This window comes from Oncorhynchus keta, chromosome 4, assembly GCF_023373465.1.
Source record: "Oncorhynchus keta strain PuntledgeMale-10-30-2019 chromosome 4, Oket_V2, whole genome shotgun sequence".
Taxonomy (NCBI): domain Eukaryota; kingdom Metazoa; phylum Chordata; class Actinopteri; order Salmoniformes; family Salmonidae; genus Oncorhynchus; species Oncorhynchus keta.
This window is the reverse complement of record NC_068424.1, coordinates 31,557,649-31,577,539: the sequence shown is the minus strand read 5'-3', so window position 1 is coordinate 31,577,539 and position 19,891 is coordinate 31,557,649. Positions and strand designations below refer to the sequence as shown.

General features: G+C 44.0%; 1 protein-coding gene across 1 annotated transcript; it reads right to left on the bottom strand.

Moving 5' to 3' along the window:
* Positions 1 to 4,027: 4,027 nt before the first annotated feature.
* On the bottom strand, positions 4,028 to 13,484 carry LOC118382877 (transmembrane protein 236-like). The gene is made up of 4 exons (XM_052518240.1): positions 13,213 to 13,484; positions 12,692 to 12,764; positions 10,482 to 10,605; positions 4,028 to 5,344 (listed from the first exon to the last, which is right to left on the bottom strand). The coding sequence occupies exons 1-4, from the start codon at positions 13,482 to 13,484 to the stop codon at positions 4,617 to 4,619; spliced, it is 1,197 nt and encodes a 398-aa protein (XP_052374200.1). The 3' UTR covers positions 4,028 to 4,616.
* Between the last annotated feature and the right edge of the window lie 6,407 nt (positions 13,485 to 19,891).

Genomic DNA, 19,891 nt, shown 5'->3' with positions numbered 1-19,891 from the left:
TCCAGGGTGTTGATGCACCCTCTTCCCAACGCAGCCTCTTCTAACACCACGGTCAGAGATGGGCAGTATTTCTGTTACATGTATTTGTATTACACTGGGCTGAACTACACTCAATGTTTTTTGTAACAAGATATTTTTGAGAGCTGTAATTTGCATTTTCACCATTTTGTGGCCCCCTTTCACCCTGCATTTGTATCAGAAGTCTGATGGCACTCTGGTGTGATAAGAGAGTCTGCTTAATGAACTAAATATAAATGTATATGTAAAAATTGGCAATTGGCAATTGGCAATTGCAAAGCATGCTGAGTCTAGAAGGGTAACAGGTTTTTCTAAATTAGCAGGTTTAGGGAATATGGTGTAATTGCAGACTGCAATTTGGGGCATTTCTTGATGTGGGTTTTCCCTGATATTAGGAAATGCCCATTGATACCTGCCATTGGTCAGTTCCGGTGTGACGAGACTGATGGTTTCTCGAGACAGAAGATTTGTTTTCCTAGCAGGTTAGGTAAATTCAAGTCAAATCAAATTGTATTTTTTCACATGCACCGAACACAACACCTTACAGTGAAATGCTTCCTTACAAGCCCTTAACCTACAATGCAGTTTTAAGAAAAGAAGTGTTAAGTAAAAAATGGATAAATGAAAAATTAAAGAAACACTAAAATAACAGTAGCGAGGCTATATACAGGGGGAACCGGTACAGAGTCAATGTGCGGGAGCACAGGTTAGGCAAGGTAATTGAGATAATATGTAGATGTAGGTAGAGTTAAAGTGACTATGCATAGATAATAAACAGAGTTGCAGCAGCGTAAAAGAGAGGGGGGACAAAGCAAATAGTCTGTGTAGCCATTTGATTAGCTGTTCAGGAGTCTTATGGCTTGGGGGTAGTAGCTGTTAAGAAGCCTGTTGGACCTAGACTTGGGGCTCCGGTAACACTTGCCGTGTGGTAGCAGAGAGAACAGTCTATGACTAGTGTGGCTGGAGTCTGACACCGCCTGATATAGAGGTCATGGATAATAATAATATAATATAATATATGCCATTTAGCAGACGCTTTTATCCAAAGCGACTTACAGTCATGTGTGCATACATTCTAAGTATGGGTGGTCCCGGGAATCGAACCCACTACCCTGGCGTTACAAACGCCATGCTCTACCAACTGAGCTACAGCAGGAAGCTTGGCCCCGGTGATGTACTGGGCCATACTCGCTACCCTCTGTAGTGCCTGGCGGTCGGAGGCCGGGCAGTTTCCATACCAGGCAGTGATGCAACCAGTCGATGGTGCATCTGTAAAACATTTTGAGGATCTGAGGACCCATGCCAAAGATTTTGAGGCGGAATAGGTTTGAGGCGGAATAGGTTTTGTCTTGCCCACTTCACTACTGTCTTGGTGTGCTTGGACCATGTTAGTTTGTTGGTGATGTGGACACCAAGGAACTTGAAACTCTCAACCTGCTCCACTACAGCCCCGTCAATGAGAATGGGGGAGTGCTCAGTCCTCCTGTCCCTGTAGTCCACAATCATGTCTTTTGTCTTGATCACATTGAGGGAGAGGTTGTTGTCCTTGCATCGCCAGGTCTCTGACCTCCTCCCTATAGGCTGTCTCATCGTTCTCGATGATCAGGCCTATCACTGTTGTGTCATCGGCAAATGTAATGATGGTGTTGGAGTCGTGCCTGGCCATGCAGTCATGAGTGAACAGGGAGTACAGGAGGGGACTGTGCCTAATAACCTTAGTGTTCTTGGGCACAGGGACTATGGTGGTCTCCTTGAAACGTGTTGGTATTCCAGACTCAGTCTGGGACAGGTTGAAAATGTCAGTGAAGACACTTTCCAGTTGGTCAGCGGATGCTCGGAGTATATGTCCTGGTAATACGTCTGGCCCTGCGACCTTGTGAATGTTGACCTGGTCTTACTCACATCAGCTACAGAGAGTGTGATCACACAGTCGTCCAGAACCGCTGATGCTCTCATACATTCTTCAGTGTTGCTTGCCTTGAAGCGAGCATAGAAGTAATTTAGTTTGTCTGGTAGGCTTGTGTCACTGGGCAGCTCGCAGCTGTGCTTCCCTTTGTAGTCTGTAATAGTTTGCAAGCCCTGCCACATCCGACGAGCGTCGGAGCCGGTGTAGTATGATTCAATCTTAGCCCTGTATTGACGCTTTGCCTGTTTGATGGTTCGTCGGAGGGCATAGCGGGATTTCTTATAAGATTCCGGGTTAGAGTCCTTGAAAGCGGCAGCTCTACACTTCACATATCACAGTCATAGCAAGTAAAAGGTTTTTGTAACCGTTACTGAGAATGTTGTTGCTGTTCAGGCCGGCTACTTGCAAATGTATTTTAGTATTTTAAAATACAAGCATTGTGTAGTTTACATTGATAGAATGATATTTATTGTATTTTGTCATTCAATTTTGTAATTGTGTTTGGTCATTTTTGCTTTGTTTTACTTTGATGTCAAGTCAGTTCATATTGTTGCTACCTTAGCTGTTGTGCTAGCTAACATGCTACTGAACAGTGACACTAGCATAATGACATGCATATTATTGATATTAGCTAAAATACAGAAATGTATTCACCATTTGCTTGGGCAAATCATTATCAAATTGATATCTAATGTTAGCTAGCTAAGTGCTAGCCACTAACTAACTGGCTCGTTAGCCAGTCAGTGCTGCTGACAGATTGAAACTAATCTAGCAACAAAATGTTTTTCACTCTATTCCATAACACATGATATTGCTAAGCAGGCATCAATTATTTAACAAAATGTTTATTAGGATGTTAGACACTCACCGAACAACTTCAGTAGGTAGCTACATTGGTTGGTTTACAGTTTCTAACCGATTTTTCTTCATCCCCTGACTAGTCGTCAATGGTTACTGGTCTTGGAACTCATGTGTTCACCAGAAACGGTAAACTGGTAAACTGTTGTTGCCACAGATTCAAATAGAATCTTGAGAGAATTGTTTGCCAGAAAAAGTTCACCAGTGGCAATAAATATTATTGTTGTAGATTCACCACTAGAGGCAAACATTTGCAAACTTCTGGCAACATTTTGTGGCACACTATTTAGTTTGCAGCAAATTTGCCATAGATTTGCGGGAAGTTTATGGCACAGGAGGTGACAGTTGGTCATGAAGATGTGTGTGTTTTCAGAGGACAATAATCCGCTGTGTGTCATATAAGGGAACATTTTCATCAGACAGGACATTTGAAAGATACAGTAGGAGGCAGTTTGCACCAAAAGTGTTTGGTGTGTGTATTATCACACTGCCCACATCATACTCACTGTACGCCGAAAAAAGGCCCTTGAGGTAGATGATACGTGACGAGAGCAGACAAGAGAAATGTGTAAACAAATGCCCAGAAGCTTGTATTTTTGGAATTTAAGTGATTTAGTGGCCAACTGTTTTGGGAAATTACACTGTAGAGATGTCAGATCAGCCAAGTGAATAAGGCCACGGTAGCCCCAAATGAAATAACTTTTGCTGACTTAGTGGCAGGGAAGGGAGAAGGATGGGAGAGGGATGGGGGAGAGGGATGGGGAAGGGATGGGGGGGAGAAATGGGCAGGCTCTTCTCCTCTACCACACAGACTGCTGATGTTGTGGATTGGTGGGACAATAACCACTCAGGAGGAATTGTGAGGGCACCGCGGGGATGGATGGTTCTCCAGAAAAGAGGGGACAGAAGAAGGGAGGATATCCTGCTTCCTGCCAGGGGAAGTGAGGGGAGGCCAGAGCGTGCAGACCCATTGTGGAAAGCCCAACACGGAGCCCTGTCACCCTGCACCATCATAGGCTGAACGAGGCTGGGGAGGGCCTGAAAAAAAAACACAATCATGCACCATCATGTACTAACATACAGAGAAATACATGCACAGAATGTAAACACACATGTAAATGCAGTCATACACAGTCCATGCTCATGTGAAATCATGTCCTGAAACAGATTTCTTTCTCTTTTTCTTTATTATTTTTTATCCCCCCCCCCAAAAAAATATGTTTCATTTGTACAAACTCACGCTTTGTTTTTGTGGATAATATCATAACCTAGCAAAGAAAATACATCTGGGATGTATAACAACGTTGATGTATATTCTTACACATTCACTGCACTTAGTAATAGAATAGAAAAATCATATATTCTCTGTTATAAAATCTGTAAGAAGTGACATGACAGGTTTTTTACATTCTCAAAGTGCCATAGTTCAGGTTGGGGGCAAGGGGAATTGAAGGGTAAAAAAATCCCACTTGGAACAAGGAGGAAATAAGATAACACTGAGACGTCACATAGTCCTCTGACAGTTAATATCCTCCCTCCCCTTTACGGGAACACATTACCGAAGAGTTCCCTTTTAACTTGAAAAAAGCACCACAATGTCGTCCTGTCCCTCCTTTCATCAGAATCATCATTATGAAATGGATCCATCTGTCTTGGCTGTGGTGCACACAGTAATGCTCTCCAATTCTTTTCATGTTCTCCATAACATCCTATTGCCATCGCTGTGTGAGCCTGTTCTTGTTTTTGTCTTCCTTTGGTTTGGTGACTCCTTTGTCTCTGTCATAAAGTCTATCACAGTCCATAGTTTTTTCTCATACGTGGCCGGCAGCTCACATCAGAACATCCTCTCGGTGTTGAAGACCCTCAGCTTGGTCATGAAGTTGAAGTAGATGAAGGCCAGACAAACAAGCAAGTTCTTCATCAGGTAGAGGAGTGGCGTTACAAAGCCGAAGAAGGCAATGAGGCCGATACGCACAAACAGGAAAGGCAGATCCTGCAGGGCCACGCCTAGCAACGACAGCAGGGGACTGTGGGGCATGACTACCAGCCGCAGGCACGACAGGTAGCTGAAGATGTAGATAGGGAACACCCAGCCCGAGTAGTAGACCGCCGGGTGCCCTGCCACCCTCACCATCTCCACCGTGTCCATCCAGAACAGAAAGCTGTCCACAAACACTTCAGCTCGGGCATCGCTGGCACACAAGATGCGCAACGCGCCTGTGTAGGCATATGGTGAGACGCCGTGGTCTGCGGACATGCTGGCCGAGCGTGCAGAGCATGCCGAGCGCGAGCTCAGGCCTGACATGCTGAACTGTCTTCCTTGTATCTGGTTACCTGGCATCCCCTGGAGTGTCCAATTGGCCTCTGGTTGAGACCCCGCCCCGTTCTGGTCCTGCCCACTTGGACTACCAGGTTGCCCTGGTTGTGTAGGGTTCGTGGGCACACCTGGCATTACGGGTGCCGCAGGGTTTTCTGGGTTTACCGGTGTCACTGGGGTTACGTTCGTGAGGAGAGTGGAAGGGATCTCAGCATCTCGGGCCAATTCGTTAGCTGGATGGAAAGACAACAGCACATGGGTATGTCAACCATGTCATAACAACCCAGAACAGAACATTTCATTATGGCACAGAACCATGGAGCTCACCACGTCATTTCAATATGGACAATTGGGTAATATTTGGTTGAGACGTTGATAGATAAGATTACAACCTACATTCACTCCCTCAAGAAAACAGGCAAAAGTTTGTTGAATACCAAATGTGTTATCACTATGCTTTCAACCGTCTAAAAGCACAGGCAAATTTTTATGGAAAAACCGTGCCTGATTTTTGGTTTAGTTGTCACTGAAATGTTTTATCACTGCACTTTCAACCATTTTTTTCAACAATGTTCAATTGGGAATACGTCAGATATTTATTTATTTATTTTATTTTTTTAAACGTTAATTTGTTACCACTGCGCTATATCTTATCGCACAACCAAATGACCTGGAGATTATTTTAAAAGTAAGTACACTAGGCATAGTGCAAGTGATCAATGCTCTTTGAAATTCTTTATTGTAGCAATTGTGAAGATCTCCACAGAACCTTTTGCATGCTATCTTGATTATGCACACGTTCTATGATTACATAGGAGGACATTATAGTTACAGTAACTTCAAAATGTGGCCGTGGATGTGTTACTCTTTAAGCCAATTACTGTATTAGAAAAGTAATATTGAATTGTGTTTGGTTGACAATGCAACCAAATATCAACATTTTAAAGGAGATGTATCTACTTCTTGGATAGTTTCATCTGAGCCACTGGCTTAATCCTCTTCTTTAACTTTCATTTTTTGGTAGAGTTGCAGACGTGAATCCAACATATCATTTGTTAACACGTAAACAGGCTATCGACTCTATTGCAAAAGTGATATTGAATTGTGTTTTGTTTGTCAACACAACCAAGTGTCAACATTTGAAGGAGATGTGTCTTCTGCTTTGGGTAGTTCTTTGCCACTGACTTAATAAATGATATGTTGGATTCGGTCTCCATCTCAACCAAAAATCCAATCACAACTTTGCTGGGAGAGATGGGTTTATTTGCAGAGCGATTTAGTTGAGAGATTCCTGTTGACATATCAGTGCAACGTAATGTAAAGTGTGACCTAGGTTATTCTGACTTTTTTCATGAAGCCCACATATTCTCAACCATTTCAGAGCTTTTCACACAGCCTCATCATTATTAGACTCACAATCTAACACTTGATTTTCTACAGTAGCCAACTATGGAGGGTTTGTTTGAATTTGGTAATGTTTATATATATATATATATATATTTCTTTTAAACTAATCTCACTTCTGATGAAGTCTCAGTCTCACTGTGATTAGTAGATTCCCAAATGACCTCACGATTGGCCACTTCCTTATTTCTTTCCTCTGAATTGGCATGATTGTGAAACAGGGACATCCTTTTTTCTAGTAATTATATTTTGAGCCAGCAAAATTAGTCAGAAATGTTGTTGTAGCGTAGCTATTAATGTGTGCTTGAGAGAAATGCCTCCCTTCAGAGTGTTGTTCTGATACACTCACTCTGAAAGTTTTTTATATATTTATACACTTTATATTAATAGTGCAAATGTGAAAATATATATTGACTCATAAACTTGTTTATACATAGAAAATTGTCTGCTATTTACTCTATTGCAAAAGTGATATAGCATTGTGTTTGATTGTCAATGCAACAACAGCTCAACATTAGAAGGTTATGTACACTACATTACCAAAAGTATGTGGACACCTGCTCGTCGAACATCTCATTCTGAAATCATGAGCATTAATATGGAGTTGTCCCCCCTTTTGCTGCCTAACAGCCTCCACAATTCTGGGAAGTCTTTCCACTAGATGTTGCAACACTGCTGGGACTTGCTTCCATTCAGCCACGAAAGCATTAGTGAGGTCGGGCACTGACGTTGGGCAATCAAGTCTGGCTTGCAGTCGGTGTTCCAATTAATCTCAAAGGTGTTTGATGGGGTTGAGGTCAGGGCTCTGTGCAGGTCAGTCAAGTTCTTCCACACTGATCTCAACAAACCATTTCTGTATGGACCTCGCTTTTTGCAGAAATGTGTCATTGTATGTTGTACTGTTAAGATTTCCCTTTACTAGAACTAAGGGACCTAAACCAAACCATAAAACATTGAATTGGCACTATGCATTGGGGCATCCGCCAAACCCATCCGCCTGGGAGATTCATCACTCCAGAGAACGCATTTCCACTGCTCCAGAGTCCAATGGTGGTGAGCTTTACACCACTCCAGCCAACTCTTGGCATTGCGCATGGTGATCTTAGGCTTGTGTGTGGCTGCTTGTCCATGGAAACCCATTTCATGAAGCTCCCAACGAACAGTTATTGTACAAAGGGTCGCTATAGATCAATTCTCCAGTTGGAGATGCTGCCAAGCCTATTGCTTTTTTATTCTGATAGTGGATATAAATAACATTGAAGATCTGACGTTGTTTCAAAAGGTACAAATTCAACGCTATTTTATTATACAAGATGTGTCTATGTTGAAAATTGGTTAGCATTACATAATCCTGGGGTTGAAATTTCAACCTCAAAAAAGTTGGATTTTTTGCAAATCCAATGTACTTTAAAAACATAGATTCCACATCACAATACATTGACAAATGACATTAGAACAATGTTGATTTAACCAGAGTCCAACAAAGTAGAACACAGCGCAAACACAGGGACTTTCTCTCTGGGCTATATAGGCACTATATTTGACCGATAGCTTTTCTAATCAGTGGAAAAGGACAAACGTTTTGGATCTGGCCATTTCTTCAAATAAAGGGATTCCAAGAAAATGACAGCCGCCCTTAGAACAACGTCATGGTTTTTGCCAATTCGGCACTGTTACGAATAATCAGTTGGTGGGTCATACATAGCATTTCCTGTTCATTTCCTGAGATAGAGGACATATCCCCTGACAGTGTGAGTATTGTTGTTGAGTATTGTTGTCGTCATGAAATTACACTACTGTTGGTCCCGCTGCATGTGACAAGAGGTTGTGCTCAGTGGATCATGTATTGATTGTTTGGTTGATTAGATGCAACAGCTGCTCAGCCTGGCCTCAGATCCATACAAAGCATACTACACATATTTTTGTACACCTACAAGACGTAAGATATGTACTAATGGTCTAGTAACTTCAGACAGAGATGAAAGTAGGGAGGTTGGTCGGGAGGATGGACGAGTGTCTAGCAATCCAAAGGTTGCGTGTTCCACTCACGTCAGGGACAACTGTAGCTTTTAGCTAATCCTTCTCCGAACCCTTTTCCTAAACTTAACCTAGTTAACCTAGTCCTAAACTTTTACATAGATTATCCTAACCTTTGTCATTAGTTCTCCTAACCACCAATGTAAATTCTCCCAGTAATTCTAATTTGTTGTTAGAACGCAACAAGCAACATGGTCTCAGCGAAAGACGCATAATACTATGTCATCCAATTCATATGCTACTGTACAACCGAGCAAGAAGTATTATATATATATATATATATATTATCCTCTAATTTGTATGATATTGTAAGACTGCTATTCTATTCACAAAGTGAAGTAATATACACTATATATACAAAAGTATTCAAATGAGTGGATTGGGCTATTTCAGCCACACACGGTTCTGATAGGTGTATAAAATCGAGCAAACAGCCATGCAATCTCCATAGACAATCATTGACAGTAGAATGGCCTTACTGAAGAGCTCAGTGACTTTCAACATCGCACCGTCATGCGACAAGTCAGTTCGTAAAATTTCTGCCTTGCTAGAGATGCCTTGGTCAACTTCAAGTGCTGTTATTGTGAAGTGAAAATGTCTAGGAGCAACAACAACTCAGCCGTGAAGTGGTAGGCCACACAAGCTCACAAAACGGGACCGCAGAGTGCTGAAGCACTTAACTCGTAAAAAAGCATCTTTCCTCAGTTGCAACACTCACTACCAAGTTCAAAACAGCCTCTGGGCCTCCCGGGTGGCTCAGCAGTCTAAAGCACTGGATCGCAGTGCTAGCTGTGCCACTAGAGATTCTGGGTTCGAGTCCAGGCTCTGTCCTAGCTTGCCGCGACTGGGAGACCAGGAGGCGGCGCACAATTGGCCCAATGTCATCTGGGTTAGGGAAGGCTTTGGCCGGCAGGGATGTCCTTGTCCCATCGCGCACTAGCGAATCCCATGACGGGCCAGGCACAGTGCACGCTGACACAATGTTTCCTCCGACACATTGGTGCAGCTGGCTTCCGGGTTAAGTGGGCATTGCGGCTGGGTTGGGTTGTGTTTTGGAAGACGCACGGCTCTCGACCTTCGCCTCTCCCGAGTCCATACGGGAGTTGCAGCGATGGGACAAGACTGTAACTACCGATTGGATACCACAAAATTGGGGTGAAAAGGGGGAGAAAAAAAACTAAAAGGTTAGCACAAGTACTGGAAATGCGTTCTCTGGAGTGATGAATCACGCTTCACCATCTGGCAGTCCAACAGACAAATCTGGGTTTGGCAGATGCCAGGTGAACCCTACCTGCCCCAATGCATAGTGCCAACTGTAATGTTTGGTGGAGGAGGAATAATGTTCTGCGGCTGTTTTTAGGCCCCTTAGTTCCGGTGAAGGGAAATCTCAATGCTATAGCATGTGCTTCAAACTTTGTGGCAACAGTTTGGGGAAAGCCCTTTCCTGTTTCAGCATGACAATGCCCCTGTGCACAAAGCAGAGGTCCATTCAGAAAAGGTTTCTCGAGATCGGTGTGGAAGAACTTGACTGGCCTGCACAGAGCCCTGATCTCAAACCCATCAAACATATTTGGAATGAATTGGAATGCAGAGACAGGCCTAATCGGCCAACATCAGTGCCGGATGTTCACTAATGCACTTGTGGCTGAATGGAAGCAAGTTCCCGCAGCAGTTTTACAACATCTAGTGGAAAGCCGCCCCAGAAGAGTGGAGGCTGTTATAGCAGCAAAAGGAGGACTAACTCCATATTAATGCAGATGATTTTGGAATGAGATGTTCAAACGAGCAGGTGTCCATATACTTTTGGTCATGTAGTGTATCTTTCTAAATGGAGGGAACTCATTTACATACCAAATCCAACGAATTGCCCTTAGACCAGGTTGAGTAGCTAGCCAATGTTCAATTAAAGTGTGTGTTAAACACAGAGCTTTGTATTCTCACCGTGTCCAGTGAGTCGTCTGTGGCGGATCCTCTCCACAATATCGATGCAGATGAGAGAGAAGAGCACCAACGACACGGGGAGCTCTGCAAACGTATCCTGTCTTATACTGTTATTGATCTGCACCTGAGAGAAAACAATGATCAAAACCAATCAGTGATTCAAATCAAACTACAATGCTAGCCCCGATTGTGATCTAATGAAACCGTCATGTGCCAGTCAGGTACCAGCTTGACTTCCCCTCCAAACCTTCTCCAAACACTTCTCCAAACACTGCATACAACCCTATGAGTGCTGTACATTGAACGCCTGCTCTTTCCAGCACATAGACTGACCAGGTGAAAACTATGATCCCTTATTGCTGTCACCTGTTAAATCTACTTCAGTCAGTGTAGATGAAGGGGCTGAGGTTAAAGAACGATTTTTGAGCCTTGAGACGATTGAGGCATGGATTGTGTATGTGTGCCATTCAGAGGGTGAATGGGCAAGACAAAATATTTAAGTGCCTTTGAAGGGGGTATGGTAGTAGGTGCCAGGCGCACTGGTTTGAATATGTCAAGAACTGCAATGCTGATTGGGTTTTTCACGCTCAACAGTTTCCCGTGTGTATCAACAACAGTCCATCACCCAAAGGACATCCAGCCAACATGACTCAATTGTGGGAAGCATTGGAGTCAACATGGGCCAGCATCCCTGTGGAATGTGCCCTGATGAATTGAGGCTGTTCTGAGGGGGGAAAAAGAGTGTGCAACTTAATATTAGGAAGGTGTTCCTAATGTTTTGTACACTCAGTGTATACCCTCTGTGACACTTGGTTAGTGAGCTAATCACTTAGCTCTGGTATGTACTCTACAGGACACGGAACAAAAGAGACTGGGCTGAATTTATGGCTCCTCTTATGTAAAAGAGAGCAGATAAACCAAGGACCTGAGTCACCCATGGACCTTTTGTAACCCTTAAAAAGTGCTTCATAGACAGCTAATAGGAGGTGGGCACATCACAGACGGGAAGTGGGAAAGTGCTTGACAGACAGCCAATGTGACCAGGGTGGCTGGGGCAGGATGAGGAACTCAGCTGCTTATCAGTTGCTACTTGGTCATAGGTCTGTAGATTGCTCCCCTGAGAACCCAACTGTTCCTCTGCTCTCATTACCTTTACCCCCTCCTCTCTCATAAGACCCCCGCTATGACTCTGCACTTCAAGGAACTTTCATAATGCTGTGGTGGTGCCATAATGGTAGAGTAGGTAGACTACAGTCGGCATTCTGCGTAGTAGGGTTTGATGTGCATAGAACCATCTAGACAAGGGATGGGCAACTTGATGGGGATGGGGGACCACAAAAAAACAGAGCATATCATGAGGGGCCGCAGTGGCTCTTCGGTCTGCCCAGTGGCTAATGGGCCCCCCTGCGAGCAAAACATTTTAGCGGCACATCTTAAAAAGTTCATTTCCTGCAATTATGCACATTTTGTCATGGGGCAGAGAGAAAATGTTGCCGTTTTAAAGCAAGTTTGCTGCAATTCTAAACATTTTGCCATGGGGTGGAAAGAAGATTTAGCAATTTTATAACTAATTTCATGCAATTCTACACATTTTGCCAGAAGGTGGAAGCAAATGTTTGCCAATTTTAATATGATAACTGATGATCAATGGGCCCCATCCCGGTAGATAATTTGACCATGCTTTCTAAAAGTTTAGATAGCTAGCCACTAGACTAATTTACCAATAAATAAATCAAAATAGCTGACATGGGCTAATTGAGTGACTGCTGATGCACAACCAAATTTTGAAATTGCACGTTGTGTATTCTATTGTTCTAACTGGTCCGCGGGCCTACAAAATGGGGTTGGGGGGGGGCTGCCAGTTACCCATCCCTGATCTAGACATACAGTAGAATGACATAGAAGTGGAGTAGTACAATCCAGACATTGACGTCTACTTGTTTTCATCATTCCTCGACTCCAATCAGGGACGGATTTAGACCTGGCACATCAGGTGAGTGGACTCTCGGGCAGCTCAATGGCATTAATCTATTAAGCAGCTACTGGGGGGAGGAGGAACTGAAAACTAGCAGTACTACAGACCTCAACGCCTGGAAGTGAATACCTCTGACTTAGAAGGTAACCAACAGGTTGAGTGTCAATGGTCAAACATAGACACACTGAGATGAGAATTAACAAATGATGGATACTACTGGGGTCACATGGTTTACCTCTGAGCTGGCGATGAGAAAGGCAAAGCAGGGTAATGTGGAAAGGATCATATAGACCAGGGCCACCGGCCTCCTGAGAGAGAGAGAGAGAGAGAGAGAGAGAGAGAGAGAGAGAGAGAGAGAGAGAGAGAGAGAGAGAGAGAGAGAGAAAGAGAGAGAGAGAGAAAGAGAGAGAGAGAGAGAGAGAAAGAGAGAGAGAGAGAGAGAGAGAGAGAGAAAAGGAGATAGATAAAGGAGGGATAGTTTGAGTTATAGGCTAGAGGTTTTCAAAAATTAAAATATTGATGCATTTGGAAATTTACGTATACTGCCAAAAAACAATTGCAAGCCCGTCGAGAATCTGACACAGCACAGCTACCGGTCAGGTTCATGCCAGAAAGACCCGACAGCCATTACTACACCCCAAGGCTCTGTTCCAGAAAACACTGTGCTGTTATATCACAGCTACAGCTCCTAGCTCCTAGCTTAGACAGTGGATTCCCAACTAGGCCACAGACCAGACAGGCCAGACAGACACTCACCACTTCTTCCTCCCGACAAGAAACTTCTTATTCGTGAACACCATGTACTTCATGGGCACCCAGACAAGCAGGGCAGCAGAGGTGACATAGGCGATGGAGGAGGCCACGGTGAGCCAGTAGGCGGTGCTTGCGTCGCCGGGTGGCTGCGCCACGCTTTTGACCCGCGCTACAATGAGGGCGAACCTCTGCATGACGATGAAGAGCGGCACGCACAGGCCTGCGAACTGCAGCACCTCGCACAGGGCGAACTTCAGCGTCCTCCCCGAGGCCATGCTGTGGCAGCCCCTGTGCTGGGGGCACTGAAAAAAAAGAGGGAGGGAGGGAGAGAGGGGGCTGTTGTCGTAGTGAAGCGACCCCTGTCCCTCTGAGGGCTGGTTAGGCCTTGGCCCGCTGCATTGTCTGTGTCCACTAGCATTTTCCACACGCTACAACCCCAGCTCACTGCTCTGCTGTTTGCTTACACTGCACTAGGCATTGTGTACCTATATCGGCGCCAGCGGGACGGTGTGATGCGGCTGCCCCTCTAACCTCTTTATGGAGGTTACAAAACAAATTGTCTCGCTCTCTCTGGCCCTTCAAGGATATTCTTTTTCAGAAAGAGGCTGAAGCCTTGGAAGAGATGTGAAACCAAAAGGAAAAGGTCTATGGAGCAGAATCATATGGAATAATATATAATAATATAATAATATAATAATAATATATAATAATAACAATATAATATATATATGCCATTTAGCTGACGCTTTTATCCAAAGCGACTTACAGTCATGTGTGCATACATTCTACGTATGGGTGGTCCCGGGAATCAAACCCACTACCCTGGCGTTACAAGCGCCATGCTCTACCAACTGAGCCACAGAAGGACCACAATGGACCATAATGATAACACCATACATGTCCAGTCCCATGTTAAATTAGCAGAGAGAAAGAGAGCTCTTCATGCTTTGGCTGTCCTGTGCTTTGCATGTTCATTCATGACATGACTACACATTCCCATCTTGTGGTACTCTGCAACACTCCAGCTGTGTGACACAACACAGTGTTGGGCTGCAACCAAAAGCCATAAGAACATCAATCTCAAGAAGTGTGTTCTCTGATACTGTAAAAGAGATGTAGAGATGATGTATCCCCTTCCAGGCCAGACCGAAGTGAGTGTAGGGGAGACAGGAAGAGAACAAGCACAAGGGAAGGAGGGAGTAATAGAGAGCGGGGAAGAAGAGAGAGGTGTAAGAGAGGAAAAGAGAGGGAGAGTCAACTTTGAAGACAAGCTCGATCAAGTGTTACTGAAGAGAAATGGAATTATGTTAGTCTTGAATGATTTGATCTTATTTGTACTGACATGTATGTGATCAGTTACACAGTACATCCACACAAAAAGTAGGTCACACGGCGTTGTGCCGTGAGGTGTTGCTTTATATGTTTTTTTGAAACCAGGTTCTCTGTTCACTTACGCTATATAAGATGGAAGGGAGTTCCATGCACTCATTTGCTCTGGACCTGGGGACTGTGAATTCCGATTAGTAAATGACAAATAGAATCATAATAAAGAGTAACTCTATCTGACTGATATACAAGAAGCTATGAGAAAGATAATCCGAAGGGCACTCTGTAGTCGTGAACATAACCACGCAAGTTTACCTACAATAATGAGATGTATTTATGCGCACTGACTCCCTGTCTCCAGGGTCCTCCCCCACATATAGTCTGCTCTGGGCAGACGTTGAGATTACCGTCTAACACAAACATCGTGCTTGGATCAAATGGCAAATATGACTAGGCTCCCAATTGCATCTACAAGCATCAGGTTACTCTCCAGTGACCCTTTACTGGGGGTGAGGTATTCGCTTGTTGCGTGACGACACACTGCTCGAAGCATGCCACAACATACCGCCTGCCAATTCAGTACTGCTAAAATACAAATACACTGTATAAATCAATAGTTAATAACCTCTCTGGTTGTAATTCTGCTGAGCTTACATGCTGGCGATCAAGTTCTGATGTTAATGAGTCGTTCCACCAATTCGGTGCCTTTTGGTCCCTACAAAATGTGATTTCACCTCATTTTTACATTCTGTCATAAAGAACACATGTTCAAGTCCATAAAAAAATATATTTTCCCACCTCAAGAGGGTAGCCCTTTCCTGCAATCAAATGACCTAGTGGCCTCATGGGTAGAATATTATAAATATTTTGGATAATTTCATAATTAATAAACATTATTTATTTAAAAAACAATATAAATCTTGTGTTTCTATGTCAAACAGTTTTGCTATATTTCAGTCTGTGATGTATATAAAGTGTAATATTGGGATGCGAACTCCAAATGTAAACTATACAGAGTATCTGGCATGGTACAGGTGTCTTCTTTTATAAAGCCCATAACCGTGTGTGAGGTTTATACTTTTGTTTCAAAGTATATTTGTTTAAGACTACCAAGAAACACTCTGTGTGACCCTGATTTAGCCCGCAGTAAGATGTTGAATAAAAACATGCAGTTTGGATTAATATATATTTGAGATATAATGGAGGCTTTAAGTGAGAGGTGTAATGCCTTCATATTCCTTAGTTTTTACCCTCCAAACTCATGTTCGCTATATAAATAAGCCTGTTTAACATTATCTGGTTTGCTATTTCAAAATAAACAATATATTATTTTTTCACATTACTTTAAAAAAGATTCTCATGGAGCCGGTAGGTATGGTGACAGAGGGCAACCTTGTTTTACACCTCTAAGTAACCGTTATTTATTATGTTACATAAAGTAACAGGGTTGACTGTAACAGGGTTGACTGTAACAGGGTTGATGATTTCATCATTTGTTAAAGCAACAAAATAACTAGGGCTTTTCGATGATGGTGAAAACTTTGAGAAATGTTGGGGTTAAGTGGGTTAAAATCTTCCTCGAAATCACAGAGGGTGCACTGAGGGACCTGTCAAAATGTTACATTTTGGCACTTTAGTATTTATTCATACATAAAATATGATTTATTCAATTCTCCATATGGTCTACATAAAATGAGAAATGTGATAATGTATTATTCCAGCCCAGTTGCAATTTAGATTTTGGCCACTAGATGGCAGCAGTGTATGTGCAACGTTTTAGACTGATCCAAAAAACCATTGCATTTCGGTTCAAACTGTGGATCAAGACTCCCCAAATGTGCATAATTTGTTTATTAATAACTTTCCAAGTTCATAACTGTGCACTTTCCTCAAACAAGAGCATGGTATTATTTCACTGTAATAACTACTGTAAATTGGACAGTGCAGTTGGATTAACAAGAATTTAAGCTTTCTGCCATTATCAGATATGGCTTTGTCCTGGGAAATGTTCTTGTTACTTACAACATCATGCTAATCGCATTAGCCTACGTTAGCTCAACCATCCCGCAGGGGACCCACCGATCCTGTAGAAGTTTTAAGCTGCAATAGGTAACTTTTTGGGACACTGGACCAAATACACATAGAAATGTCATACTCTAACTTCCACGATTCATGCAAGACCCTCCCCCGCCCTCCTTTCTGCAAATCTGACCACGATTCCATTTTGCTCCTATAGGCAGAAACTCAAACAGGATGTACCCGTGACAAGGATTATTTAACGCTGGTATGACCAATCGGAATCCACACTTCAAGATTGTTTTGATCATGCGGACTGGAACATGTTAGCCTCAGAGATTAATAGTGATTTATAGGCTGATTCGGTGAGTCCTTTTATAAGGAAGTGCATAGGAGATGTTGTACCCACTGTGAACTATTAAAACCTACCCTAACCAGAAACCGTGGATAGATGACGGCATTCACACGGAACTGAAAGCGCGAACCACCGCATTTAACCATGGAAACGTGACTGGGAATATGGCCGAATAAAAACAGTGTAGTTATTCCCTCCGCAAGGCAATCAAACAAGCGAAATGTCAGTATAGGGACAAAGTGGAGTTGCTATTCAATGGCTCAGACATGAGACGTATGTGGCAGGGTTTACAGACAATCACGGACTACAAAAAGAAAACCAGTCACGTCACGGACACTGACGTCTTGCTTCCAGACAAACTGAACACCTTCTTTGCCCGCTTTGAGGATAATACAGTGGCCAGCTACCAAGGACTGTGGGCTCTCCTTCTCCATAGCCGACGTGAGTAAGACATTTAAACGTGTTAACCCTCGCAAGGCTGCCGGCCCAGACGGCATGCCTAGCTGCATCCTCAGAGCATGTGCAGACCAGCTGGTGGGTGTGTTTACGGTGTGTTTACAGACATGTATATCTCTCCCAAACTCAGTCTGTTGTCCGCACATGCTTCAAGATGGCCACCATTGTTCCTGTACCCAAGAAGGCAAAGGTAGCTAAACTAAATGACTATCGCCCTGTAGCACTCACTTCTGTCATCATGAAGTGCTTTTAGAGACGAGACAAGGATCATATCACCTCCACTTTACCAGTCACCCTAGACCCACTTCAATTTGCATACCGCCCCAATAGGTCCACAGACGATGCAATCACCATCCCATCTGAACAAGAGGAATACCTATGTAAGAATGCTGTTCATTGACTACAGCTCAGCATTCAACACCATAGTACCCTCCAAGCTTGAGGTCCTGGGTCTCAACCCCGCCTGTGGATTCTGGTCTTCCTGATAGGTGGTGAAGGTAGGAAACAACATCTCCACTTCGCTGAACCTCAACACCTCAACCACAAGGGTGCGTGCCCAGCCCCCTCCTGTACTTCCTGTACACCCATGACTGCGTGGCCATGCATGCCTCCAACTCAATCATCAAGTTGGCAGATGACACAACAGTAGTAGGCTTGATCACCACCAACGACGAGACAGTCTATAGGAAGGAGGTGAGGGCACTCAGAGTGTGGTGTCAGGAAAACAACCTCTCACTCAACATTAACAAAACAAAGGAGATGATCGTGGACTTCAGGAAACAGCAGAGGGAGCACCCCCCTATCTACATCGACGGGACAACAGTGGAGAAGGTGGAAAGCTTTAAGTTCCTAGGTGTACACATCACTGACAAACTGAAATGGTCCACCCACACAGACAGTGTGGTGAAGAAGGTGCAACAGTGCCTCTTCAACCTCAGGAGGCTGAAGAAATGTGGCTTGTCACCTAAAACCCTCACAAACTTTTACAGATGCACAATTGAGAGCATCCTGTCGGGCTGTATTAGTTCTCTCACGTCACCCCGCTCCTCCGCTCTCTCCACTGGCTTCCAGTTGAAGCTCGCATCCGCAACAACCACCCAAGCCACTGCCTGTTTACCCGGCGACCATCCAGAAGGCGAGGTCAGTACAGGTGCATCAAAGCCGGGACCAAAAGACTGAAAAATAGCTTCTCTCTCAAGGCAATCAGACTGTTAAACAGCCATCACTAACACAGAGAGGCTGCTGCCTACATACAGACTTGAAATCATTGGCCACTCATAAATGGATCACTAGTCATAAATCAAATCAATTCAAATGTTATTAGTCACATGCGCCGAATACAACAGGTATTACCTTACAGTGAAATACTTACTTACGAGCCCCTACCCAACTATGCAGTTAAAAAAAATAGGAATAAGAATAACAAATAAAAGTAACAAGTAATTAAAGAGCAGCAGTAAAATAACAATAGCGAGATTATATACAGGGGGGTACCGGTACAGAGTCAATGTGCGGGTGCACCGGTTAGTCGAGGTAATTGAGGTAATATGTACATAGGTAGAGTTATTAAAGTGAATATGCATAGATGATTACAACAGAGAGTAGCAGTTGTGTAAAAGAGGGGGGGCAATGCAAATAGTCTGAGTAGCCATTTAATTAGATGTTCAGGAGTCTTATGTCTTGGGGGTAGAAGCTGTTTAGAAGCCTTTTGGACCTAGACTTGGCGCTCCGGTACCGCTTGCTGTGCGGTAGCAGAGAGAACAGTCTATGACTAGGGTGGCTGGAGTCTTTGACAAATTTTAGGTCCTTTCTCTGACACCAACTGGTATAGAGGTCCTGGATGGCAGGAATCTTGGCCCCAGTGATGTGCTGTGCCGTACGCACTACCCTCTGTAGTGCCTTGCGGTCGGAGGCCACGCAGTTGCCATACCAGGCAGTGATGCAACCAGTCAGGATGCTCTCGATGGTGCAGCTATAGAACCTTTTGACAATCTGAGGACCCATGCCAAATCTTTTCAGTCTCCTGAGGGAGAATAGGTTTTGTCGTGCCCTCTTCACGACTGTCTCGGTGTGCTTGGACCATGTTAGTTTGTTGGTGATGTGGACACCAAGGACCTTGAAGCTCTAAACCTGCTCCACTACAGGGGGATGTTCTCTGTCCTCTTTTCCTGTTGTCCACAATCATCTCCTTTGTCTTGATCACGTTGAGGGAGAGGTTGTTGTCCTGGCACAACACGGCCAGGTCTCTGATCTCCTCCCTATAGGCTGTCTCGTTGTTGTCGGTGATCAGGCCTACCACTATTGTGTCGTCGGTAAACTTAAGGATGGTTTTGGAATCGTGCCTGGCCACTCAGTCATGAGTGAACAGGGAATACAGGGGGGGACTGAGCACGCACCCCTGAGGGGCCCCTGTGTTGAGGATCAGCGTGGCGGATGTGTTGTTACCTACCCTTACCACCTGGGGGCAGCCCGTCAGGATGTCCAGGATCCAGTTGCAGAGAGAGGTGTTTAGTCCCATGGTCCTTAACT